The 21,998-nt window shown below is 39.3% G+C and overlaps 1 protein-coding gene across 7 annotated transcripts in view; it reads right to left on the reverse strand.

Moving 5' to 3' along the window:
* The window catches only part of LOC104640762 (potassium voltage-gated channel subfamily KQT member 1), a 537,282-nt gene that overhangs the window by 497,115 nt on the left and 18,169 nt on the right, over positions 1 to 21,998 (reverse strand). For all 7 annotated transcript variants that reach the window (XM_075761081.1, XM_075761101.1, XM_075761090.1 and 4 more), the window contains one exon: positions 10,723 to 10,813. In XM_075761081.1, the coding sequence (XP_075617196.1) occupies positions 10,723 to 10,813 (91 nt within the window). The remainder of the gene's footprint in view (positions 1 to 10,722; positions 10,814 to 21,998) is intronic.

Consider the following 21,998-nt stretch of genomic DNA (forward strand, 5'->3'; position numbering starts at 1 on the left):
CTGTTTGGATACAAATGGATTTGTTTAACATTTCTTTAAAAATTGTTTCCATGCACATCTGATAAATATGCTGAATTTGCTGACTTCATACCAGGAGTATCTTTATCTTTCAGGGTTGTTTTTTTCAGGACTTTTTTCTAGAATTGCTTAATTCAGAAAGATACTGCTAAGGCAAACACAATCAAATAGTGAATCAAGAAGATTCAAGAAGTAAGTGCCTGAAGTTCTTCACTTCTCTATAGATCCACCAGTACTCCACCAGAGCCTTCCAGTTCAGCATGTTTTGAAGCCTGACCTGAAGTGAGCACCTCTGGTAGGAGGGGAAGGGTTTAGCTTTGCTCCTGAAGTGGAATCTATCCAATGTGAATATGCACTTCAGAAGTGTAAATAATCATATTCATGTTTCTTAACCTTTTGATTTGGGAGGGTCTCAAAATTTCAAGGGGAAGAATTGGAAAAATCCTGCATGTACCTCTCCACCTTCCTCTCACTCCCAAGTTAGAAATGTTTCTCTAGTCTCTTGGGCCACATTCTGAAACCACTTTGCACAGAAAACTCTATAGAGCTAGAGTAAGAAGTGAGTAAAATTTGATTAAAGGCATTATGAGTTGACCCTTTGTTAATTTGTCTCAGCCATACTTACTGCACAATGATTTCTATCTTAGACACACAGCAATCATCCAACACAACATGTTCTGTACTGCGTTAGAGCATTCCACAAGGTAATATAAGCCACAAGAATAATTGTATATTCACATTGAGAAGCTTGATAGTTACATTTGATTCCAGAAGGAATATGGCAACTCAGCAAGATTACTTAGCAGACAACTTAAGCTTACGGAATATGTTGAAAGATTTGTGAACTCAAATTTTTTCCTAATATGTTTAATGTGTGAAACAATATTCCATATCTATTTTAATGATGTTTTATATTGTGATAATATTCCTGATCTATTTTTTCATCTTCCTACAGACCAACAAGAAGCTCAGAAAGAAACAGCAATTCCTCTTGTTTTCTGTCTCAAAGGTTTACAAGGAATAAAAGAATAAAGCAAAATCTTTTGAGTCATGTGGTTATTTTTACTCAGATGTATTCTACACTAATAGTCTGACTCTTTCATAGCATAAAAGAAATAGTGTATTTTTCTACTGAAGCAGTTTACCTGTCAGTTCCTTTAATGGATTGGACACCTCCTTAACACCTACTGTTTCACAGGCAATATATACTACCACAAAAAGCCACTAAATATTATGGTACCTACTCTGCGTGCCACAATCTGTGAGAAATCCATTATCATCTGTAGAAATTATCTGGTAAGACCAGCAGGAGTACCTGTGAACTTCACATACTATATTATTAACATATCACTTTAATAACAGACCTGGAAAAGTGCTAATGCCGTGTGGCAAAGCACAGATTTAGAGTTATAAATCGGCATAAAAGCAGGAAATGGATAAAAATTCGACCATTTTTACTTTCTAACACTAAGTGCTTTCATGGGATGGAGAAAATGCCCTCAAACCAATTAGAATACATACACTTCACCACAAATCATAGAGAAGACTAAATTAAGCTTACATGCCATGCAGCCTCATTTCTACTCTGCTAACAGCTTAAAGATGACACGGCATTCTATGACATGAGTATGCAGCTTAAGTGGCAAAAGACACAACAGCAGAGACAAAAAGACACAGAACAATACGACCTATCTGCAGCCTAGAACTCTTTGATGAGATCCTCCCCTCAAGCCCTGACTCCTAAATATAGCCATAGCATGAGCCTCCCTCCTGAAAAGCTCAAGCAGCAGCTGATGTGGGAGCTCCTGATCTTACATCTCAGCCTTTTCTCCAACAGGATTTGCAAACAGAGGAATGTTAACAAAAGCTACATGCTAAAAGTAGTAACTACATGAGTATTGCTAGCAACCAAGCAATGTGAGAGGGCAGTGAGGGCCTACAACAGAGGCAACAAGTGAGGACCCTGAAAACAGTCTTTAAAGATATCATGTACCCTCTAGTACTGCACTGCTATGAACTACAGGTGTTAATGTGTTTGGAAGATATGCTGTTGCTTTTTCCAGCAAAGAAACACGTCAGAGGAAAGCGGATGCATAAAGTCTGTCTCCCAAAGGAAGAGGTACCACAAGAGCTGAGCTCATCTAGAAAAAACACTGGAATCCAGGATCCAGCCATGCTGAAACAGAGAAGGTGATCCCAGCTGAAACACTAAGGCTATTCACCTTGTTTGTGGTTCTGCTGCAGAAAGCTTCTAGGAGAGCACATGCCCTTTAAAGTCTTATCCCATAAGCCTGAAAAAACTACAGTAGGAAACCACCCATCAGGAGAATATGATTAGAATATAGTGACCCCTGGTGAAAGCAAAATAAAAGACACTCAGAAGTGCTTACCTATTTTAATAGATAATAGTTTTGTAAGAAAGTCTTCCCTTTTGCATTGAAAACAGACCACTATCAGAGACACCACTGAAATAACTAAGCTTTTGGTCCAAACTAGTGTAACAATCCCTACAGTTTTGCCATTGCCACTTATCCTGAAAATATTGCAGGGATTTCACATTCGGATTATGTGCTCTGAATTGGAAAGCTCATTATGATAAACAATATTTCCTATCCCTCCTTCATTCCAATTGCAGTGATCACAACATTAAATACGTCATGGCATACAAGTAGAAATTAAATTAACAAAGTTGAATCAATATGATTTATAGCAAAAACATTCTATTTTCTCAAAGTCAAGAACACTCCTGGCATTCCTAAATTTAAAAAGTAGTTAACATTAAGATATTAAAACAGTGAAACGTTACACTTTCACCTACAACACTGTCATTATAAAATCGATGATTTATTGTGTTCTGTTACTCCGTGTGTAAAAACATCATATGTATGATAAAAAAATATTTTGTTCTTGCTTTTAGAACAGCACAATTAGTGAAATTACTCCCACGAGCTAAGAAACTCTCTTTTTGCAAGGTCTTTTACAATAAAAATAAAAATCTGTCTTTTGTAAACTACCATGGTGACCTCTCCTGGTAGAAAAAGATATGACCTCTAACCATGAAAACACTCAATCAGATTAATCCTCAAAGGAGGAATTACACCTGGTCCACTTCATAGTTTATTTTTAATGCCATGTCCTTAAAGATCTAGATGCCATTTACAAATCAAAACTGACACACTGACTACTAGATCATTAAGAAAACATAAAAGCCTCCTGCTGTATAGGCAAAAGCTTATACAAGAGGCTTTGGCAACTTTTTAAAAATAATTTTTCAATAGAATCACCGTAGAGTAAGATAAAATTATAACTGCATATATTAGGAAATTAAAATTTGGGACAAAGTGGAAGGATAAAATGTTACCTAAAAGTGACACAATGAAGGAAGCCTCAAAAAACAGATGGATGTAAGCATATGCAGGCTTTGCTGAAAACCTAGGATTTTTTCCTTGTCTGGCATAAACTTTTTCAATAAAAACAATCATTCTCATGAGAATTTTAAGCAAAAATACTCCTAAACAATTTTTATAATATTTTTAATCTCAGTCACTTAGCTATTGTGATCTTGGACTCGGACAAGATTTGCCTATGGTGATGCAAAAAGTCAGTGCTAATGTATTAGCAACTCTTTGAGAATAGCTGAAGACATTCTTTGCTTTTAACAACCACCCAATGGTTGTCCAAGTCCTTCTCCAGCAGCCTCAGACTCCAGACAGAGCTGAGGCACAGAGCAGCCATCATCTGTGTCCACAGGTACAAACATAAACACAGCCTGAGTACCAAGAAATCATTACTAGATTTCTGACTGCCTCAACTCCTTGCCCTTGCTGTGCCTGGGGAAGAAAATAGGGCAGAAAATCTGACAAGCGTGTGTATGGGTTTGAACAGGAAAGCCAAAGGTATCCCTGCATTTGCCAGTGCTCTAATTTATCAACTTTTTCCTGCACAGCAGTGGATGCACTGATAAACATTCACAGCTGGGCTATGGATGCACCTGGTATGGGAGGCTTCTATCTACTCAGGCAAACCCCAGCTATGCTTTTACTCCACCCCCCACCCCCCCCTTCACTACAAGACATGTACACCTAAGCTGTAACCACTTGGGCAGACTTGGGCCTGAAGCATTGTCCAAATGACTTGGACAAACGTCAAGATTTGCCTATGGTGATGCAAAAAGTCAGTGCTAATGTATTAGCAACTCTTTGAGAATAGCTGAAGACATTCTTTGCTTTTAACAACCACCTAATAACATTAACTAGTGAAAACATCTAAATTTGTTGTATAACATGCACACACCCCTGAAAGAAAGGTTTATACATCAGGAAGCAGACATGTCCATGTAAGTTTGATGACCTCTCAGAGAAGAAAATGGCTTTAAACTTTAAACACTACAGTAAATAAGATTTTAGAGGATCATTCTTAGAACAAGGATTATAGACGGAATATTTACATACGAGTTACACATATTAAAAGTCAAAAAGAACACTTAAGCAAGCAGAATTTTTGTAATGAAAGACATCATAAGCAATCAGCACTGATTTGATTGGTCTGTTGAACTCACAGGGGATATTTCAACAAGTGAAAGCAAAAAGAAGTAAAATGGCTAGAACTCTGGGAAATATGGTCAATGGAAATAGAGTTGACCTATGACAGGAATCCAAGGTAATGATAAAAATGCATATATTTATTTTAAGAACAAGTAGATTAAAAGCAACTCTAGTATTTAAAGACTAACTTTTTCTTCTTTTATTTATTATCAAGTCATCTGTAAATATATCAGTGAAGAACTGAAGTATGAAATTACTTCAAGCAGGTAGGGTTTCCAGTTAAAAAGAAATAATACTATGCCTGTTCTCTTAATTTCTCAGAATATGCATTTTGAAAGAATTTGACATTAAAAAAAAAAAGAGTAATAAGGAATAGGTAAGGATGATGGAACAAAAAGACAGCTGTCAGGTTTTGCCTTCTTCACAATGAACACTCTTCAAGAGCCAGGTTCCTGTTAGCAAAGTGCATAGGGACGCAGCTCTGCAGCTCAGGCAGGAATCACAAAGTCATTCTGCACTCAGTCGCATGATATTTAAGGAGCACTTATAAAAACCATTGGGAAGGTAGCAGATAAACACAAGTAATAATTAGGAGTCAATTCTATCAAAGACAGAAAGTGAACAGTGTTGACTCAAGATTAAGTATTGATTGTAGGAAATCCCATAATAACTGTTCTTGACTTGTATTTGGAAGAAGCTATTAAAAAGGCAAGCGAACCCTGACAAATACCTCCATGACTGCCAAAAGTGTCTAGAGAGTAAGCAGGAAAAGAAAAAAAAAAAAAAAGACAGCTATTTAACAGGGTTGGTTCTTCCCTATTTTTGCCAAAAATATTAATTAATCAATCCATTTTAAATTTATTAATTAATCCATTTTTAAAAATAAATTTTAAACCAGTTCCAAAATTCTGATGCTCACATGCCTGTTGAGAACTGGCTTTACTATGCAGTCTACAAAAAGGCAAGAGAGCCATATTGCCTCCCCTACCCCCAAACTGTTACTCTTAGAACATACCATACACCCTAGTTACCCACCTTCTGGTATTCATGCATGGCATGATGAGTGAGGCTGTATCGCAAATTCATAAGCACCATCCTGGGCAGGATTATTTCAGAAGCTTGTTTTTAGTATACAGTAGAATAAGTTCTCTCTTTTCAACAGTCCCAGTTATAGAATTGCCCATAGTCATCCCTCACACTGCTCTTTTGGCTCACTATGTTGCTCAGTTTTGCCAATTTGTTCTTAAAAGAGGCATGACAGACTTCTTCCAGAAGCACACTTAGTGCACCAAATCATGATCTGACAACAGGCCACTAAAGGTGACATCATGGTGGAAGTTCTTCACAGACCACGTGATCAGGATAACAAGGCAGACAAAGTCTTCTTTAAAGAAATCAAGAAGGTTTCTAGACCATGCTCTGATTCTTATAGAGGACTTTAACTCAGCTAGCACCTATTTGAAGAGCAACACAGTGAGATGCAAGCAATCCAAGAGATTTCTGGAGTAACTTTTAGATACAGGTATTGAGTGGGCAACTGGGAATGACAGCTGGATCTGCTCTTCAGATACACAAGGAAAAACTAGTTGGGGATATAATAATCAATGACAATGCCTTGGATGTAGCATCCAAGAAATAATGTCATTCAAGGTTCTGAAGGAAGTACAGACATTACACTTCAGGAAAGAAAGCTTCCAACAGTTCAGGGAACTGATAGGTGGGATCCCACAGGAGATAGCTCCGAAGGGTCAACAAGCTCAGAATAGGTAGCAGGTCTTTAAAGACAACCTCCTCTAAATGCAAGAAAGTGATGAAAGCTAACAACAGGAGAACAAGGGAAGTGATTATCCCCCTTTACTTAGCACTCATTAGACTGCATCTAGAATACTGCACCTGTACTTTGCCAGCACTACAAGAAAGACTCTGATAAACTGAAGCAAGTTCAGCATAGGACCATCAAGGTGGAAGGTCCCTTCCAACCTGAATCATTCTATGCTGTATGAAGAGAAGAAACCACCAAGGCACATGGTTCCAGAGTTCTGTGAGATGCAGCATTTGCATACCATGACAAGTGGAGATGTTATTCCTACCTATTACACAATCTGTAACTAGAGTGGCCACCATTATTTTGGAAAACCATATTTGCCCTTCCTGCTTGGAAAACTCCAATGTCTGCAGGAGCTGATAAGACAGGCAGGCAGTGCAAGTTTGGAAGGCTAATGGTAACGTAGCATTGCCTTAAGTGTTGCAAATACTTTATTCACAACTGTGGCATGTTCTGTTATGCTTGCTTCCCCAGGCATTGGACGACAACTGTCTCATGCAGCAGATCCTAAATATTGATGGATAGACAAATAAAAAAGCTCCCAACAGTACAAATCTAGAACCAAGGAACCTAGAGATTCCTTATCATACCACAGTACATGTAGCAATCTGAATAAAAAACAACTGCAAGTGCATTTAAGCTTTGTGGATTGTGAAATTATATATTGTTCTATCTAGAAGTCTTGTGATCCATTTTAAACACTATCTGAAACTCTAAGCTTCTCTCTGCAAGTATAAAACAATCAGAACAATTATGTTCTTCACTACCTATTCTGTTGGTGTTTATCAGCGTGATTCATTGTGCCAATGCCACTGTCACTTCCCTCATTTGCTGGCTTGCTAAATAGTCAGAGGGGGAAAAAAAAAAACCCCAAACCAACAAACCAGGAATTACCAAAGATCATACAATGTATTTACATGGAAAAATTAAGTTAGATTATCTCCAACAGAGCTGGCAAAATCCCTTCCAAGATCAGTGGCATGAATACACAAAATATTTGTTAGTATGAGAAGAAAAATCTTCTGCACATGGCAGCATTTGCAAGTTCAAGACAAACATTTTCACAAGTCCTACTACCACGGAAGTAAACTGATTTTACCAGTGATGATCAGATGGTGATTTCAATGTTGTCTTTTCTTCATGAATGCAAAGAACAGAAATTTCCTTTAAGCTCAAGGAAGGACATCAAATAGAGCAATTTACAGCATTTGGGGAGGCAGAGCATCATGATGCCTGTATCAGAAGCTGTGGCTATGCAACGTCTTCAGTAGTCTCAAAGATGGACAGATTGGCCTTAACATTCAAATGCAGAGCCAAAGAGTCACATTTTTCTCCTCCAGAATTCATTTGAATTTTCAGAGACTTGAAAACACATGCTTGGGTTTGAGGAGGGAGTAAGGGTTTGGGGCTTTTTTTACTTTAAGTTCCAGCAACTGCTTCTTTAGCTCCTTTTTTTCATTCAAGGTATACACACTGCTTTGGAGGGCCTTCTATACCAAGAATATATTCTCTTCTTGGCATATTCACATAGCTTGTCTGAATGATGATAGGTTTCACACTTGACAAGAAATTTTCTTAAACCACTCAAATGTATTAAGAACATTAAAAAATTAAATCTTTAAAATATAAGACTTTAGTGGCTTGGAACACATCTGCAGTTACATCTGTTATTAATGTGCCATATCTACCCCAGTGACACATATTATCCAAAATTGTGTTTGGCACATCATCTCACCCTCTAAGAAAATACAAAAACATTCAAGTGTCTACAAGTATCAAATTCTATCCTTCTTGTCAGGCCCTACCAACTTTCAACATTACAATTTTGAAGTTGATCCTTCCCAACTGTTAATCTACCTCAATATAATGAAAAGCAGTTTTTCCGCAAGTGGGAAAATACCACAAGTATCACATACTAGTATTTATTTGCTACTGACACACTAATAGGGCTATACAAAGAATTACAGGTTCCTTCAATCAGGAGAGAAACAAATCAATTTCATTTTAAACTTGATCCAATAGATGCTTTCATCCAATTTTATTTTTCACCATACTGGCAGTCTCCAGTATTCTCAAACACTTTCAAGAGAGCAGAGTGGCATGGAAGGCAGAATACATAGGCATGTGTTTTCATATGTTGGTGAGAGAAACTCTTTCTGGTTCCATGAACAGTCAACTTTGGTATGAAGTAGATCAGAGTAGTGACCTGCTACAGAGTAAAGTGAGCAAAGATCTCCAGGCTTCCATGGGGTTTGCACTCTCCTGGGTAAAATGAGATGCAGTTTGAAGTTCCTTCAGGTAAAGGTGGGGAGGAGAGAATTGCTCCAAGCAGGAGTCTAACCATTAGCTACTAAAACAAAGAAACCTTACAACTCTATGACAAAGAACTAATTTAGTTAGCTCCAAAAGCAATCTTTGAAATATTGCAATTGAAGTGAATTTATTTCAAAGACTCACAGTTTTAAGACACATGCTTTCTAGGCAAGTGAACCTACAGTAGCCAGCAGAACAGCTAATCTCTGTTCCTCTAGGAAGGAAGCTAAGGAAACAGCAGGGAGGAAAACAAACTCAAGAAAGGTATCCTCCAGGGTAAGGCTGTATCACAAGGTGGCCAAGAGATTGTTCCAGCACTGCCACTGACTATGCATGATTCATTTGTTAGATGATAACATCATTTAAAAATAGCTGGCAATACTATGTGGGGCACTATGTGAACCACACATCTGTCTTCATCTAGTTATTTTTTGTCCAATGATAATATGTGTCTGCACATGCACATACCATCTACACAAAAAAAATATCAGCTAAGCATTGAATCCTTGCCAGTATTACTGTTTCTGGTGGTGATTATACTGACCGATAATCAGTCTACATCCCTCAGTGAGTATGGGAAGACTACATATGATTGGCAGAATACTGCACTTTGTTTGACACTGAATATGGCTTAAAGCCAAGCAATATTTGTTACAGGATTAACATTAATCAAAATCCCCAAATAACTCAGGGATCCTAATGATGGCTTGGTCAATTGCACACAAAAGCTGCATATACTAATGTAATCTAAGCCACAGGAATGAGTAACGGATTTTTATTTTCAAACCAGATTTAAAACCAAAATCCATCACATTAGAAGTCACCACTTAGCAAAAAAGAAATTACAATAAGAATTCTGAGATTATCACACATTGAGATCAGAGGATTTGAGTGGCTAAAATACAGATATTGTGAGCAACTGTTTAAAAGTGATTTACTCCATTTTTATCAAGGATGTTTCATCTCCATTCTTAACTTTCTACTGGTGAAGAAGGGCATAGGGGAATAGAGGAGGAGCATTGGCTAGAGTCATGCAAATTATTCGTACTTTTATTTCCCACCTAACTTCAAATTAACACTTAAAAATATTGTATGTACATTGCAACAGTTTTTAGATGGTTGCTGGATGTGATCTCACATTTTTAGGAGACTTAATAGCTCAGGACTGATAACACAGTTAAGGTACATTTCTGTACCTCTGTAAACTGGCCACTCCAATGATAAAAAAAATTGTTTCCCTGGCTACTGGGAAAACAATAAGCCACCTCTGTATACCTCCAAATGAGCAGATTTTTCTGTCTCAACACCTGTAGCTTAAATTACTACTTAAGATCGTAATAGCAAGAAAAGGATATTAGATAAGCAACACGATGTCTTTATTCTTTTGCAAAATACAATGTACAAAACTTAATGTATGCTCAAGAAGAACCTGACACCCTAGTGCTAACAGCCACAACAGTTAACAGCACTAACTTCAAAGCAAAATCACTGGTACCTGGAAGTGTGATAGGAGCTCTTCCTGTTCTTTACACTGGCAAACTACTGACAGAAATCACTTACCCCCGAGATTCAGATATTTCTGAATAGCATGGTTCTTGGCCAATTTTTTACCATAAGACTTAGAAGAGATATGTTTTAAAAATACATTCCTGCCTATAAAATATCCTGTTCTACACTGCATAAGACTGATGAACACCAGATGTCCATGATAAGAGCTACAGGGTACAGTTTCATACCTTGTGAAAAGCAAGTATATAAAAACTATCAAGTAGTTAATCTATCAATCCATTGTTAATCATTTAATCAAACTGTTAATCTATCAAGTAGTCTCATAGTTTACAGATCTAGAAAATAATCATCCCTATTAAACTATAGCCTTCCTTTAATGAAAGCAGGTGATATTTTAAATATCCTGGTAGCATGCTTTCACTGAAGATTTTTAACAGTTATCTCCCTTGTTTACCTAAAGCAATTTAGATTTAGCCAAACTGATGAGAGTCTTTCCCAAAAAAGTTCACTCACCATCCAGAAAAGGGTCCCAGTGGCAAATTCAGAATAATGCTCTATAGTAGACAGTACACTGAATATTAAACAAATCAGCACCAAGAGAAATCTGTAAAAAGAAAACAGTGTTTAGTGACTCATCAAGTTGAACTGTAAAATCTAGATCTAGTTTTAGCTCTCTCATTCACATAACTATTTTCATCACAAGTACTTTGTTTAATCAGTTCATTCTTCCTAGTCAAGTGAATACCATCATTTTGTATTCAATAACTTTTAACAAACATTGACTAAATATGACAGAAAGGCTGAACACAGTTAAATCAGTACCTAAAACTCACATTATCAAGTATAATTTCGCATAGAAGCTTGTCATAGTGAATGTTTTATGTTCTACTGATTGTTCTATAACTTATATGCTGCAGTAGAAAGGTATCATAATTGACAATGCATTAGTTAAAGTAGAATTAGACATATGACTGGAACAAGGAACAGTAACTTCAATGAAAAATGTTCCATTAAATGCATTCCATAAATTCAAAAGATATGTAAATACAGAATAAACAGCTACTACCATGGTATTTCTAATATCACCATGCAGATCAAGAAAAAATTCAGAAGTCTCAAAATATATACTATGTCCCAAAAAATACTTTAAAAAAGCAAAACCAAAGAGTCATGAGAATTGGAAAACAAAATGTGCAATTGAATCCTAGTTGATTGAATGCTTAAATGCTGGCAGAATACTCATTACTTTGATGCGTAAAACGTCTCTGCCATCTTTCCACCATTGGTAACATGTTAAATATTTAAACAACTGGTGAAAATAAATGATGTATGAAGAACTCTGATGGACAGACCAGAAAGACAGACTTCTGATATGTTTGCACTACACCATCTTTTAAAACATGCAGAAAACAAGAGAAAAATAAGAAAACTGAAATTTCTTCCACTAACAGCCAGAAACATTCCCTCTTGTGTACCAGCTCGCTCAGCTGTCATTTCCTCTGATTCCATGCCAAGAGGCTGTATCTAAACTCCTAAACTCCCAAACCAGCAATTAGAACTTTAACAGTCCTGCTGAGGATGAGACATTTTTCCAATGAGAAACCCTTCTTAAGATAAACACTACTGACAAGGCTAGTTCAAGAACTTTAAAGCAAATGACAGACTAGCAGCGCTGGTGGGTCTCCTATTAAAATTGTGAGATTTCAAACAGATATAAACACATTAACTACACTTAGTGTGCTTTTGGGGACTTCTACATGAAAAATATAGGAAGAAAAGCTTATCAGAATGAGCAAAAATTCACATTCAACCTAGAGACCAGTGACAAGATGAATTCCTGAGGAGTCCATCCAGGGACTTGCCCTGGTCAACAATTTTTGTAAGTGTTCCAGAAGAGGAGATGAAATGCACCACATCAAGTTCACACACGACACCAAACCAGGGGTTCAGTCAATAAACCTGAGAGCAGAGCTACTGGCTAGAGGTGCCTGGACAGGCTAAGGAACAAGCCTACAGGAATCTCATAAAACTCAACATGAACAAATGTTAAGTCCTGCACATGGTACGGGGCAGGCCCAAACCCACATAGGATGAAGACTGCCCATATCTTGGACTGCATCCACTGTAGCCCTGCCAGCATGCGAAGGGCAGTGATGGTTCCCTTTTGCCAGAGTACACCTGGGGTAGTGCACACAGATAGGGCCAGGCCACAGCACAGACATGACAACAGAGGGAACCTGGCAGAGGGCAAAAGCAGCATGAGAACAACCCTGACCCAGCATGAGCAGGGAGAGGTGCCGCTACCCTAAAGGCAGGAGAAGACCTGACCCTACTGCCCACCCTGTGTCCCACTATACCTGAAAGTCCTGTACATCTTCCAGTCACCTCACCTGTTCCCTTTATCTCTTTCTGCCCCCAGGGGTTGCCATTTTGTAAAACATCGTATACCACTTGTTCACAGACTGCCCTGTGACTGGCTGATAGGACCAGCTGCCTCTTCCTGTCTACATCATAAAGGCGTCAGAGCAGGATGCTCCTGCCTATGATATACCTGGAGACTCAAATTTTTAATGTCATACCCCACATGTTTTCATACTTCTCTGTGATTAGATGGTTGCCACTTTTTTGAAACTGTCATACCACCCTTTGACTGGCTGCTCATTTCCTTTGGGCCAGGAAGTGCTCATATAAATATATAGTTTAAAAAAGCAAACCTATATATATACACCATTGTATATACATAGGTTTCTAGATATAGAAATAGATATACATAATAGATAGACTACAGAATATAGAATTGTGGTGGGTTGACCTTGGCTGGCTGCCAGACACCCATCCAGCTGCTTGCTCACTCAGTCACCCTCCTCAACAGGACAAGAGGAGAAAATAAGAGAAAATAAAAGGCTCATGGGTCAAGATAAAGACAGGGAGATCACTTAGCAATTACTGTCATGGGCAAAACAGATCCAACTTGGGGAAAATTAACTTAAATTATTGCCAGTTAAAATAGATTTGAATAATGAAAAAACAAAGAAAACTAAAATATCTTCCCCTCCCCTTCTTTTCCCAGGCTCAACTCTTCTCCTTCATTCCCAACTCCTCTGACTCCCTCCCTCACACACACCCCAAGCAGCACAGAGGGATGGGGAATGTGGGGTTGTGGTCAGTCCATAACACTTCGTCTTTGTCCCTCCTTCCTCCTCTTCACACTGTTCCCCTGCTCCAGTGTGGCCCTTTCCATGGGCTGCAGTCCTTCAGGGTAAACCTGCTCCAGTGTCAGGCTCTCCAGTGACTGCAGGGGAATCTCTGCTCTGCAACATGGAGCACCTCCTCCGCCTCTCACCTTGGCCCTTGCAGGGCTGTTTCTCACACTTCCCCTCACCACCCCCCCACCTCACAGCCTATGCTCGTTTTTTGGCTTTTCCTAAATGCATTTGCCCAGAGGCACCCCTCCAGTGGCTGAGGGGCTCGGCTGTGCCCTGCGGTGGGTGGGTTGGAGCCAGCTGGAACTGGATACGTCCAGCTCGGGGCAGCCCTGGCCTCTTCTCACAGGGGTCACCCCAGCAGCCCCCGCTGCTGCCAGTGCCTGAGCACCAAAACCCAATGCAAGAATATACAATATGGAGCATAGAATAAAGAAAATAAATAAATGTATAAAGGAGTTTACAAATAGGCATAATATGTTACTTATTTACTCACAGATGCATTTTATATATATATATGTACACACACTATAGAGTATATATATCTATATCTGTGTATATATATGCAGATGTCAGGGAGCAGAGAGTGCGAGGCTACTCCACTGAAGTCAGGCACAGGCAAGACCATGCCCTAACTCACCAGGTTTCAGATTTGCAATACCGAAGGAGGGCTGAGGTGGTGAGAGCAACCAGTTCCATCAGCCTCTCGGTGGTTTGCCATACAGGGTGAGTAGGGAGGCAGGCCGTAGCATCCATTCAAGAAGCTCAGGCAAGAACTACAAGGGATGTGACTGTAACATTGGTCCAAGGTCTGTCCAAGAGACAAAACTACCTACAACATAGATTCAGGTTTAGCTCTTGCAAAGAACTGCTTGTGCACGGAAACACCCGGCACACGTTTGCCTCAGATGAAGGGTAGACTGAGCCAATATTCTTTATGCAGCACATTCAAATCATCACTAGAACCAGGGAAAACAGGAGAATGCTAATATCTATGGGCACACAAGGGCCCTTCAGCTTTCCCTTTCCTCTTATAGGAATGCTTTAGATTTTTAGACTGCCTCAGGATCCCCAGGAACACTGAACAGAGGATAATGAACACTGAAAACAATTCTCATTCACACAACTGGTATGCTTGGTCCAGTCACTCACACACTGCAAGTGAACTGCACATACATGCTAACACAGGCAAAGAGGGACAGCTGTTTCTCAGCTGCCACACAGACAACAGCTGACTTTGTTTAAGCCTAACAGTGGATTTGAATAGATTAAAAAATCCTGCTTCCATTCATATGGCTCTGGAAGGGCTCTGTCACTATTATCCACAAGTAGAGATTTGAGAAGATTTGGGCCACCATTAGTAACTGAATTTCTCAAGTGGTAGTTAGAGCTTGGCATGTACGACTGTCTTTGAATCAAGTTTGCATTTCTTCAGTATTTACCTATCCTGGTCCACACTATTAAGACTGACCTTTGACATGGATTATCCAAGTTCCTAATCAATTGACCAGTTGGGGTTTTTTTAGCAGGAGCAATGGACAGTGGGGTATTTCTAGTTCCTTTTGAGTTGAAGGCAGGGGGACAGTATCTGATAGCTGGTTATATAGCTGCTCCATTTGATATCTGCTGTTATGCATTCTTGCACTTAAATGGTATAATCTGATTAATATGGAAGTATTTCAATAAGTTTTTGAAAAAATTCTTTCCTTGTGCACTTCAAGAGGCTCTAAAAGGCCAATGTGTAACATAATTATAATTCATGTACGAGTGTAATTGTAATTCATATTAAAAGATATGAGATATAGGATACAAATACAGAATTTCTAAAATAGTAGCAACCATAAGTGTACTATCATCAAGCGTTTATAACTGCAAAGCTGGAGGAATATTAATTGCAATCTAGGAGTTGTTATTTGAACCCCAGTCAGACAGGCACCATGCAAATTTCAAATAATACAGTAAAAGTATGCTGGTGGAAGTCACTGGACTTGTCTATAGCACCTAGTGGAGATTACTGAAGAAGTTTTCAAGACAATACCAACAACACCAGCACTGTGGTAGAACCATCCATGTTCAGGCTTTTCGTATAGCATAAATGAAATATTGAGCTGTATTTTTTAAGAGAATTATATCTGAACTAATTATTAGCTCTTAAGGAATACTTTATGATTTGATCTGGTGCAATGTTCTGCCAATAGAGCTATACTACTTTTTAGTCCCAAACTAGGCCCTGCGTACAGTGTATCTATACATGGAAGTGTTAGATACTAACTCAGCTGGCATTAACTCAGACTTTTCAGTGCTGCTCTCCACTGTATGGTGTTGAAACTCCCTCCTTCATCTCTATGAATACCAGGATTTTTCATTTACTCTTCTATTCTCTAGAATCTCAGCAAAACACATTAGGAAAGCCACACAATTAACATATGCTTTGTAAACTCAGAAGAAAAAGGGAGTTGAAAATTGTCAGAATAGGAGCTTTAAAATCTAAAGTCAAAGCATGATGAAAGAGAAACTGAAGCAACTGAGTTTCTTACCAGAAAGGTTAGGTTAAAAAAAAAAAAAAAAAAAAGAGAGAAAAGAACACAATTCCCATCTTTTTAATGTGGTTGTTTCTTGAAACAAACAGAGTCCAAATTCAGCATATGACCCTTTCTAATAAAATTGGAGAATCATTCATTACATGAAGCAAAACTACACACTTTTGTAGACTAAAGAATATGAATGAGTCTTTAGTTCAATATCAAGCAGCTAAGTTAGCACATTTATATTTAACGTTTCAGTGTTTCCCAAGGCATTTGAGCATGGCCAGGAGGTTGAGGGCAGAGACCCCTCTCCTTCGCTCAGCACTAGTGAGGCTGTGCTGGGAGGGCTGGGCCCTAGTGTGGGCTCCCCAGTGCCTGCAGGCCAGGACACCAGGGAGCGACTCTGGCAGAGGGTCCCCAGGATGGAGCCAGGCCTGGAGCACATGACCTGCATGGGGAGGCCAACAGCACTTCCCATGATGCAGGAGCAACCTTTCTCTCTGGCAAGGAAAATGGCCCACAGGAACAGTCCCAAGGAGAGCAGCCCTCAGTCCATCAGCTCCCTGCCTTTCCATAGTGGGGCAACCTCCACTCCACAACCTCGCTTTGGGTAGAACCAGATATTTCCCTCCCCTCGGGGTGGACACCAAACCACTGCATCCTGGTGTCACCAGCAGTCCCATTGAAGCCATTTTGAGGCTGTTTGTTACAAGCAGGGCCTACAGTGGTGGTGGGAGACTGCTGCAGGAATCTTGGTGTCCCTCCCTGCTCAGCAAGGGTTTCGGGAAGCTATGAGTCAGATGGGGTGACTGTGGGAGAGGAGAAAGGACACACAGAGGAGGAGGAGCAAGGTGGGGAAAACCACAAGGGACAAACAAGCTTGCCTCTTCCAAGCTGCAGCAGCCTTGCAGCCCATCCAAGACAACTCACCCCAAGACAAACTGATGGTTTTGGATGGACTGGAGGGGTAACCACTGCCATAACGTGTCACCATGACTGAGGTCCCCCCAAGAAGAGGAAGCAATGGATGACCCAGCAAGATGGCCATCACCTCTCCTCCCCACCAGCGTGGCTCAGTTCCCTCAGGAAACACCATGGCTCAGTCAATATCTACCCATGCAGCAGTGGCAAAGGCTCTTGTCCACTGCCAGAACTGGGACAGGGATGTCACCTGGATGACAGTTATTGCTCCTATTTCTCTTGTATCCCTTTAGGGGTTATTCAGGGGTGACAGTGCACCTGGCACAGACCTTGGACATTCACTGGAAACCATCATCATCTCACCTGACTTTCCTTCCCCACCACCTCTCCATTTCTCTCCATCACTTAATGACAACACAATTACTTTAGCATCCTCACCCTGCATAAGTTTGACACCTATTTGCACTTTAAAAAGTTCTCTACCAATTATTTACTGTTAGAGTATAATTACTGTGCAGTTACTGAAGAGCTAGTCAAAGTACACATACTTTATAGTTACTGTTTTCTATAAAGTGGAAAACCAAGTCTGCACAAGACAACTCTGTGTGATGCTTATATCAGGAATTTGTGTGATTAGATTCTGTTCTTAGTTTATTTTTAACTATTTCTGTCAGCTACAGGTGTGAAAGTTATTTATTTGAACTCTTAGTCTCCCTTCAAGCCCTGTTTAAGTGATGGGTAGCAAATGGTACATCTCTAATTTGCTGAAACAGTAGCTACCTTGGTGAGAGAGTTTACACTGGCAGCCCGGGCACTTCATGTAAGTTTAGTTACTATAAAAACAATTATGGCTGTGGGCTTCTTGTAAATCAGTACCGTGAAACAGAAGGGAAAAAGATCATCTAGATAGATCTATTTTTAAAATCCTTTCAGTGATGAGCTTGAAAAGATAATGGCTCCTCTCTGTTTATTCTGAACTGTGAGCTCTGCTGGGATAAGAACGACAAGCCACTGCTATGTATGTTGTTTCAGATATTACTGTAAAGTAGATTCTCAGATGCTTTCACGTAAGTGTGGTACCATGATATTGTAAGATGATAACTAAAAAGAAAATAGCACTAATGCTTATCATATAAGTTGGGGGTTCTACAGAAGTAAAGGACTAACGAGTCTAAATTATTTGATTAGCAAAACTTAGGGATTCGGAAACCAAACCCTTGAAAATCAGACATACAATTCCACTATGCATGCTACAGGAAACAAGAAGCAATAATAAATACCATTCTTTCCAGTTTTGTAAATCATAATTTAGAAGGAATTAGACAGAATGCTGATGTTTATTATAATGCTTAAAGTTAATTCTCTAGGGTACTTCTTTGTTTTCATCACTTTAATAAACATTTTAAATTATTTTCATATCTACCTGACTTAGGATTTAAAACATTACTCCTATCTAACACAAAACAGAAAATGGTGTTCCTTTTGTCTTTTAAACAATATAATGGGAATATAATAGAAAAGGAACTCTCTAAATTGAGTAAAGTCCATGTGAAGGATGACTTTACCATGCCATGTAACAGAGGAATGCTTAAGAAAAGTGTTCTCAAACTGTAATGTTTGTGAGCTCTTCTTGCAGGTAGCTTTTATTTCCAGTGTTCAGCTGCTGCTACAAATCACAGTAAATATTTGGTCAATTCCCAGTCCAACTTGTCTGGAGCTGCCAATGGACTCAGTTATCAGCACCCTGCTCTGCCCACTCTACTTGGGTGCTGAGGATTAAAACAGGTGCCTTGATGGTGAGGACACTGTCCCTGCTTATGGTGGAGTCAGCCTCTGTTCCTGGTTTGCTCCCTCTCATGGAGTAGCCCTGACCTTGCTGCACCCGGACAAACCCATAGGAAAGAGTAGCAGAAAGATTGTTATGCAGAGTCAGAGGAATAAATGAGGAAACACGTTTATCATGTTTACTGAAAATTAAAATCTGATTTCTCTGAGTCTGTCATATTCAGGAAGCTGTTTTGCCATTTTTGATGGTCTTAAAGAAAAATGTGTTTGTGGTGGGCATCTTAATGATTTCTAGTTCTTCATTAATGGCAAATACCTAGGGCTGAAATGTCTTTAGAAAAAATAAGAGTGAAAAGTAAAAGAGATCCAGGTAACACATCTTAAGGCTATCATCGCTTCTAGCACAGGACAGATATTAGCCATGATCTCATGATTTACTAGTTACAAAGCCCATCACTCAATCCTGATACTTCTTTCACCTCAACATACACATATTGCTGACCATATTACTCAGTAGTTTTACTTCCAGCCCAAAATGTTTATCTCTTTGAAAATGGTGGTGTGTTATAGGGGGTAGAGAGATCTGTCCAAGTGGTAATAAAACTGCTACCTTGCTTTAATGAGCTACTGCACTGACCAAAGATAAGCCAGCCAGCAGAGGGGGCAAAAGCCCCACTTTCTTCACATAAGCACTATTACTGGAGAGCAATATTCCAAAAAAAAGAAAATCAGAGCAAAGCATTGAGAACAAGAGACTGTGAAACGCAAGCCAGCCTTTGTCAAATGGAAAAGAGCAAGTTGATAAGGAGTTTACAGCACAAATGTATTGCCAGTGGCCAATACTAGAAGAGTCTAGTCATGGGGATATGCAAGTCTTTAGGCTTTCCTTAACACAGTAGAACTGCTTTCCATGTAAAGAAAATACAGATATAACATTAAGGTACCCATGGTTATCAGATTCTCCTTTTCTTATTACATTTAATACAAGAGGAATACATTAATACACATAAGCCTTCATAGGCACTGAGTACCCCACTCGGTTAGATGCTGTGCTCCATCAGACAGTTTGTTCACCTAGACAAGCTTTTACTTCCAATTTGCAATCCCAGTAATGGGTAAGTGGAAAAAGACACAAAGAGGTGAACAGACTTGTCCATATATTAGGTCAGTGTTAAAAGCATAGAACTTGGATCTCTTAAAACACAGACCATCATCCAGTCAATAGTCACGGGAACACAGGAACTTGGCCAGTCCCCGAAATAACTACAGATAACCACATCAAACAACTCAAGCATACACTTACCAAACACTCCTTGCAACTAGTCAGTCTGTTTGTTCTCATCTTTCTTATGAGACTGCTATTCCATTCCTACTGTTGTTACAGATCTTATTTCTAGGCAAAATGCATGTATAAAGGTATGAAGCTTCCTCTAAGTACACACAGCCCCTTCATTTCTTCCAGATCCGTGCCATTTCAGCCACCTCCTTTCAAAATATCTTTGCCTGCTTTTGCGGTCATCACTAGTAATAAATAAAAAGTCAGGGGTAATTCACATTCTAAGTATTGTCTATGAAGTTACTGCAGATGACAGTGCACTTTACACCTTTTCTCCTTTTCCATTCCAGGTTAATCAAAGAGAATAACTGGATATTCTTGCAGGTGGTATCACTACATCTTCAACTATGTCTCCTATTCGGCCTCAGAAAAAGTAACCAAATTTGTAAGCCTCAAAAAAAAGGGATAAGACAAAGGTGATACAAAGTGCAGAGATGTATGTGCATAAGGATGTATAAGGGAGGATGATTGGTGCCATTTATTTACTAAGGGACCTAGAACTGTCCGCAGGCTGCTAATGCAGCCTGCAAGTTTTCTAACTTCCAGCTAATTGTTGCTTATCTCTCCTTCTCCTCCCCCATTCCACCTCCCAATTTTCCATTTCCAAAACACTGATTAAAACCATTCAAAGGACCCCTTAAATTCAGTTAATTCATGACACTATATATTCTGGCCAGTGAGTGTCACTCCTTCCCAGTGAATAACGGACTTCATTTTGCTAGCACAGGATAGGCTGACTATTCTGTGATAAAGTATCATATCCTCATATAAAATGCATTTATTTGAAATGTAGAATTACTGCTGATCACTTTGGTCATAAAAGATCAAGATTTGCTTTTTACAAGAGGGGAAGGGTTAGCTTCAGAGCACCTGGATATATTTCAGTTTCAATAATCTCCTTTCCCAAATCCACATCATAATGTAAAACCCTCCTAGTAACGTCAAGCAGAAAGTTTTTCTCTTTGTACACTATGCTTATTAACAACTTCAAGCACTGAAGCACCCACATCTAATGACCATGTTTGTCACTTCTGCCAACTGCACGACACAACACAACGATACCTACACAGCATATGAAAGTTAAAGCTATTGGTGAAGACACAGCTGAGACTGGCATTCAGAGCAAGGCAGGCAAGGACAGTATCAGCTCTGAGGAGTACTAGACTACCATACTGTGTTATTCCAAGACAACTTAAAGCAGGGATGAATGGGCTAGACACTCTTGACCTTTATTCCAAAAGATGAGAAATTATTACAGCCTGTTTATTGGAACCTGGAAGAATAACACGCCTGGCACAGAAAGACTTTGGTAATGTCAGAATGCCTGATACTCAGGCTGAATGCCAGAAAGCACAAGGAGAATTTAGCAACTAACATCATTATGGGGAAATGAGTGGTTTCTTTGTCCAATTGATAAAAAGTCATGCTAAGCTGTGGCAAAAGCAAAAGAACCATAAGCATGAGGGCAGCTCACATGAGATGGGTACAGACTAAGTTGCAGTGAGAACAAAGTCAAAGATAACTGCAAACTAATCAGTGAGTAAGGAAATCAAGTTCCCTACAATTCCCAATAGCAAGAACAGCAACAACAAACCCACAAAACCAAAAGTAAGCAAGCTCAGTTCAAAGGCAGTTCACCTAGTCAACCAACATGCCATGAACTGGTAGTAAAGATGTTCCAGCAGTCTCTAATCACAGCAAAGCTCTAGCACAGAGACAAGAGGTTTAGAAGACTATACAATAATTTGTATGGAATTAGAGACACATGCTGTAAGAGGGGAGAGCAGGTATCAGTCTGTTGCACAGCTTAGCAGCAAACTGCAGTGGCAGCATTCTTGCAAGTAGTTTGTCACCAGAGAAAGCTATGTTTTATAAAAACAAAGTTCTTTTCTTATTGAGCCCACCTTGGCTGAAAGATACATCTAGCAAGTGTGCTCAGTTTAAATCCTAAAACAATATCAGTGATTTTTCCATTTAATCTGATGGGAAGCCCACATTTATTTTCCAGCAAGGCAATTT

Source organism: Balearica regulorum, chromosome 1 (assembly GCF_011004875.1).
Source record: "Balearica regulorum gibbericeps isolate bBalReg1 chromosome 1, bBalReg1.pri, whole genome shotgun sequence".
NCBI classification, from domain to species: Eukaryota; Metazoa; Chordata; class Aves; order Gruiformes; family Gruidae; genus Balearica; species Balearica regulorum.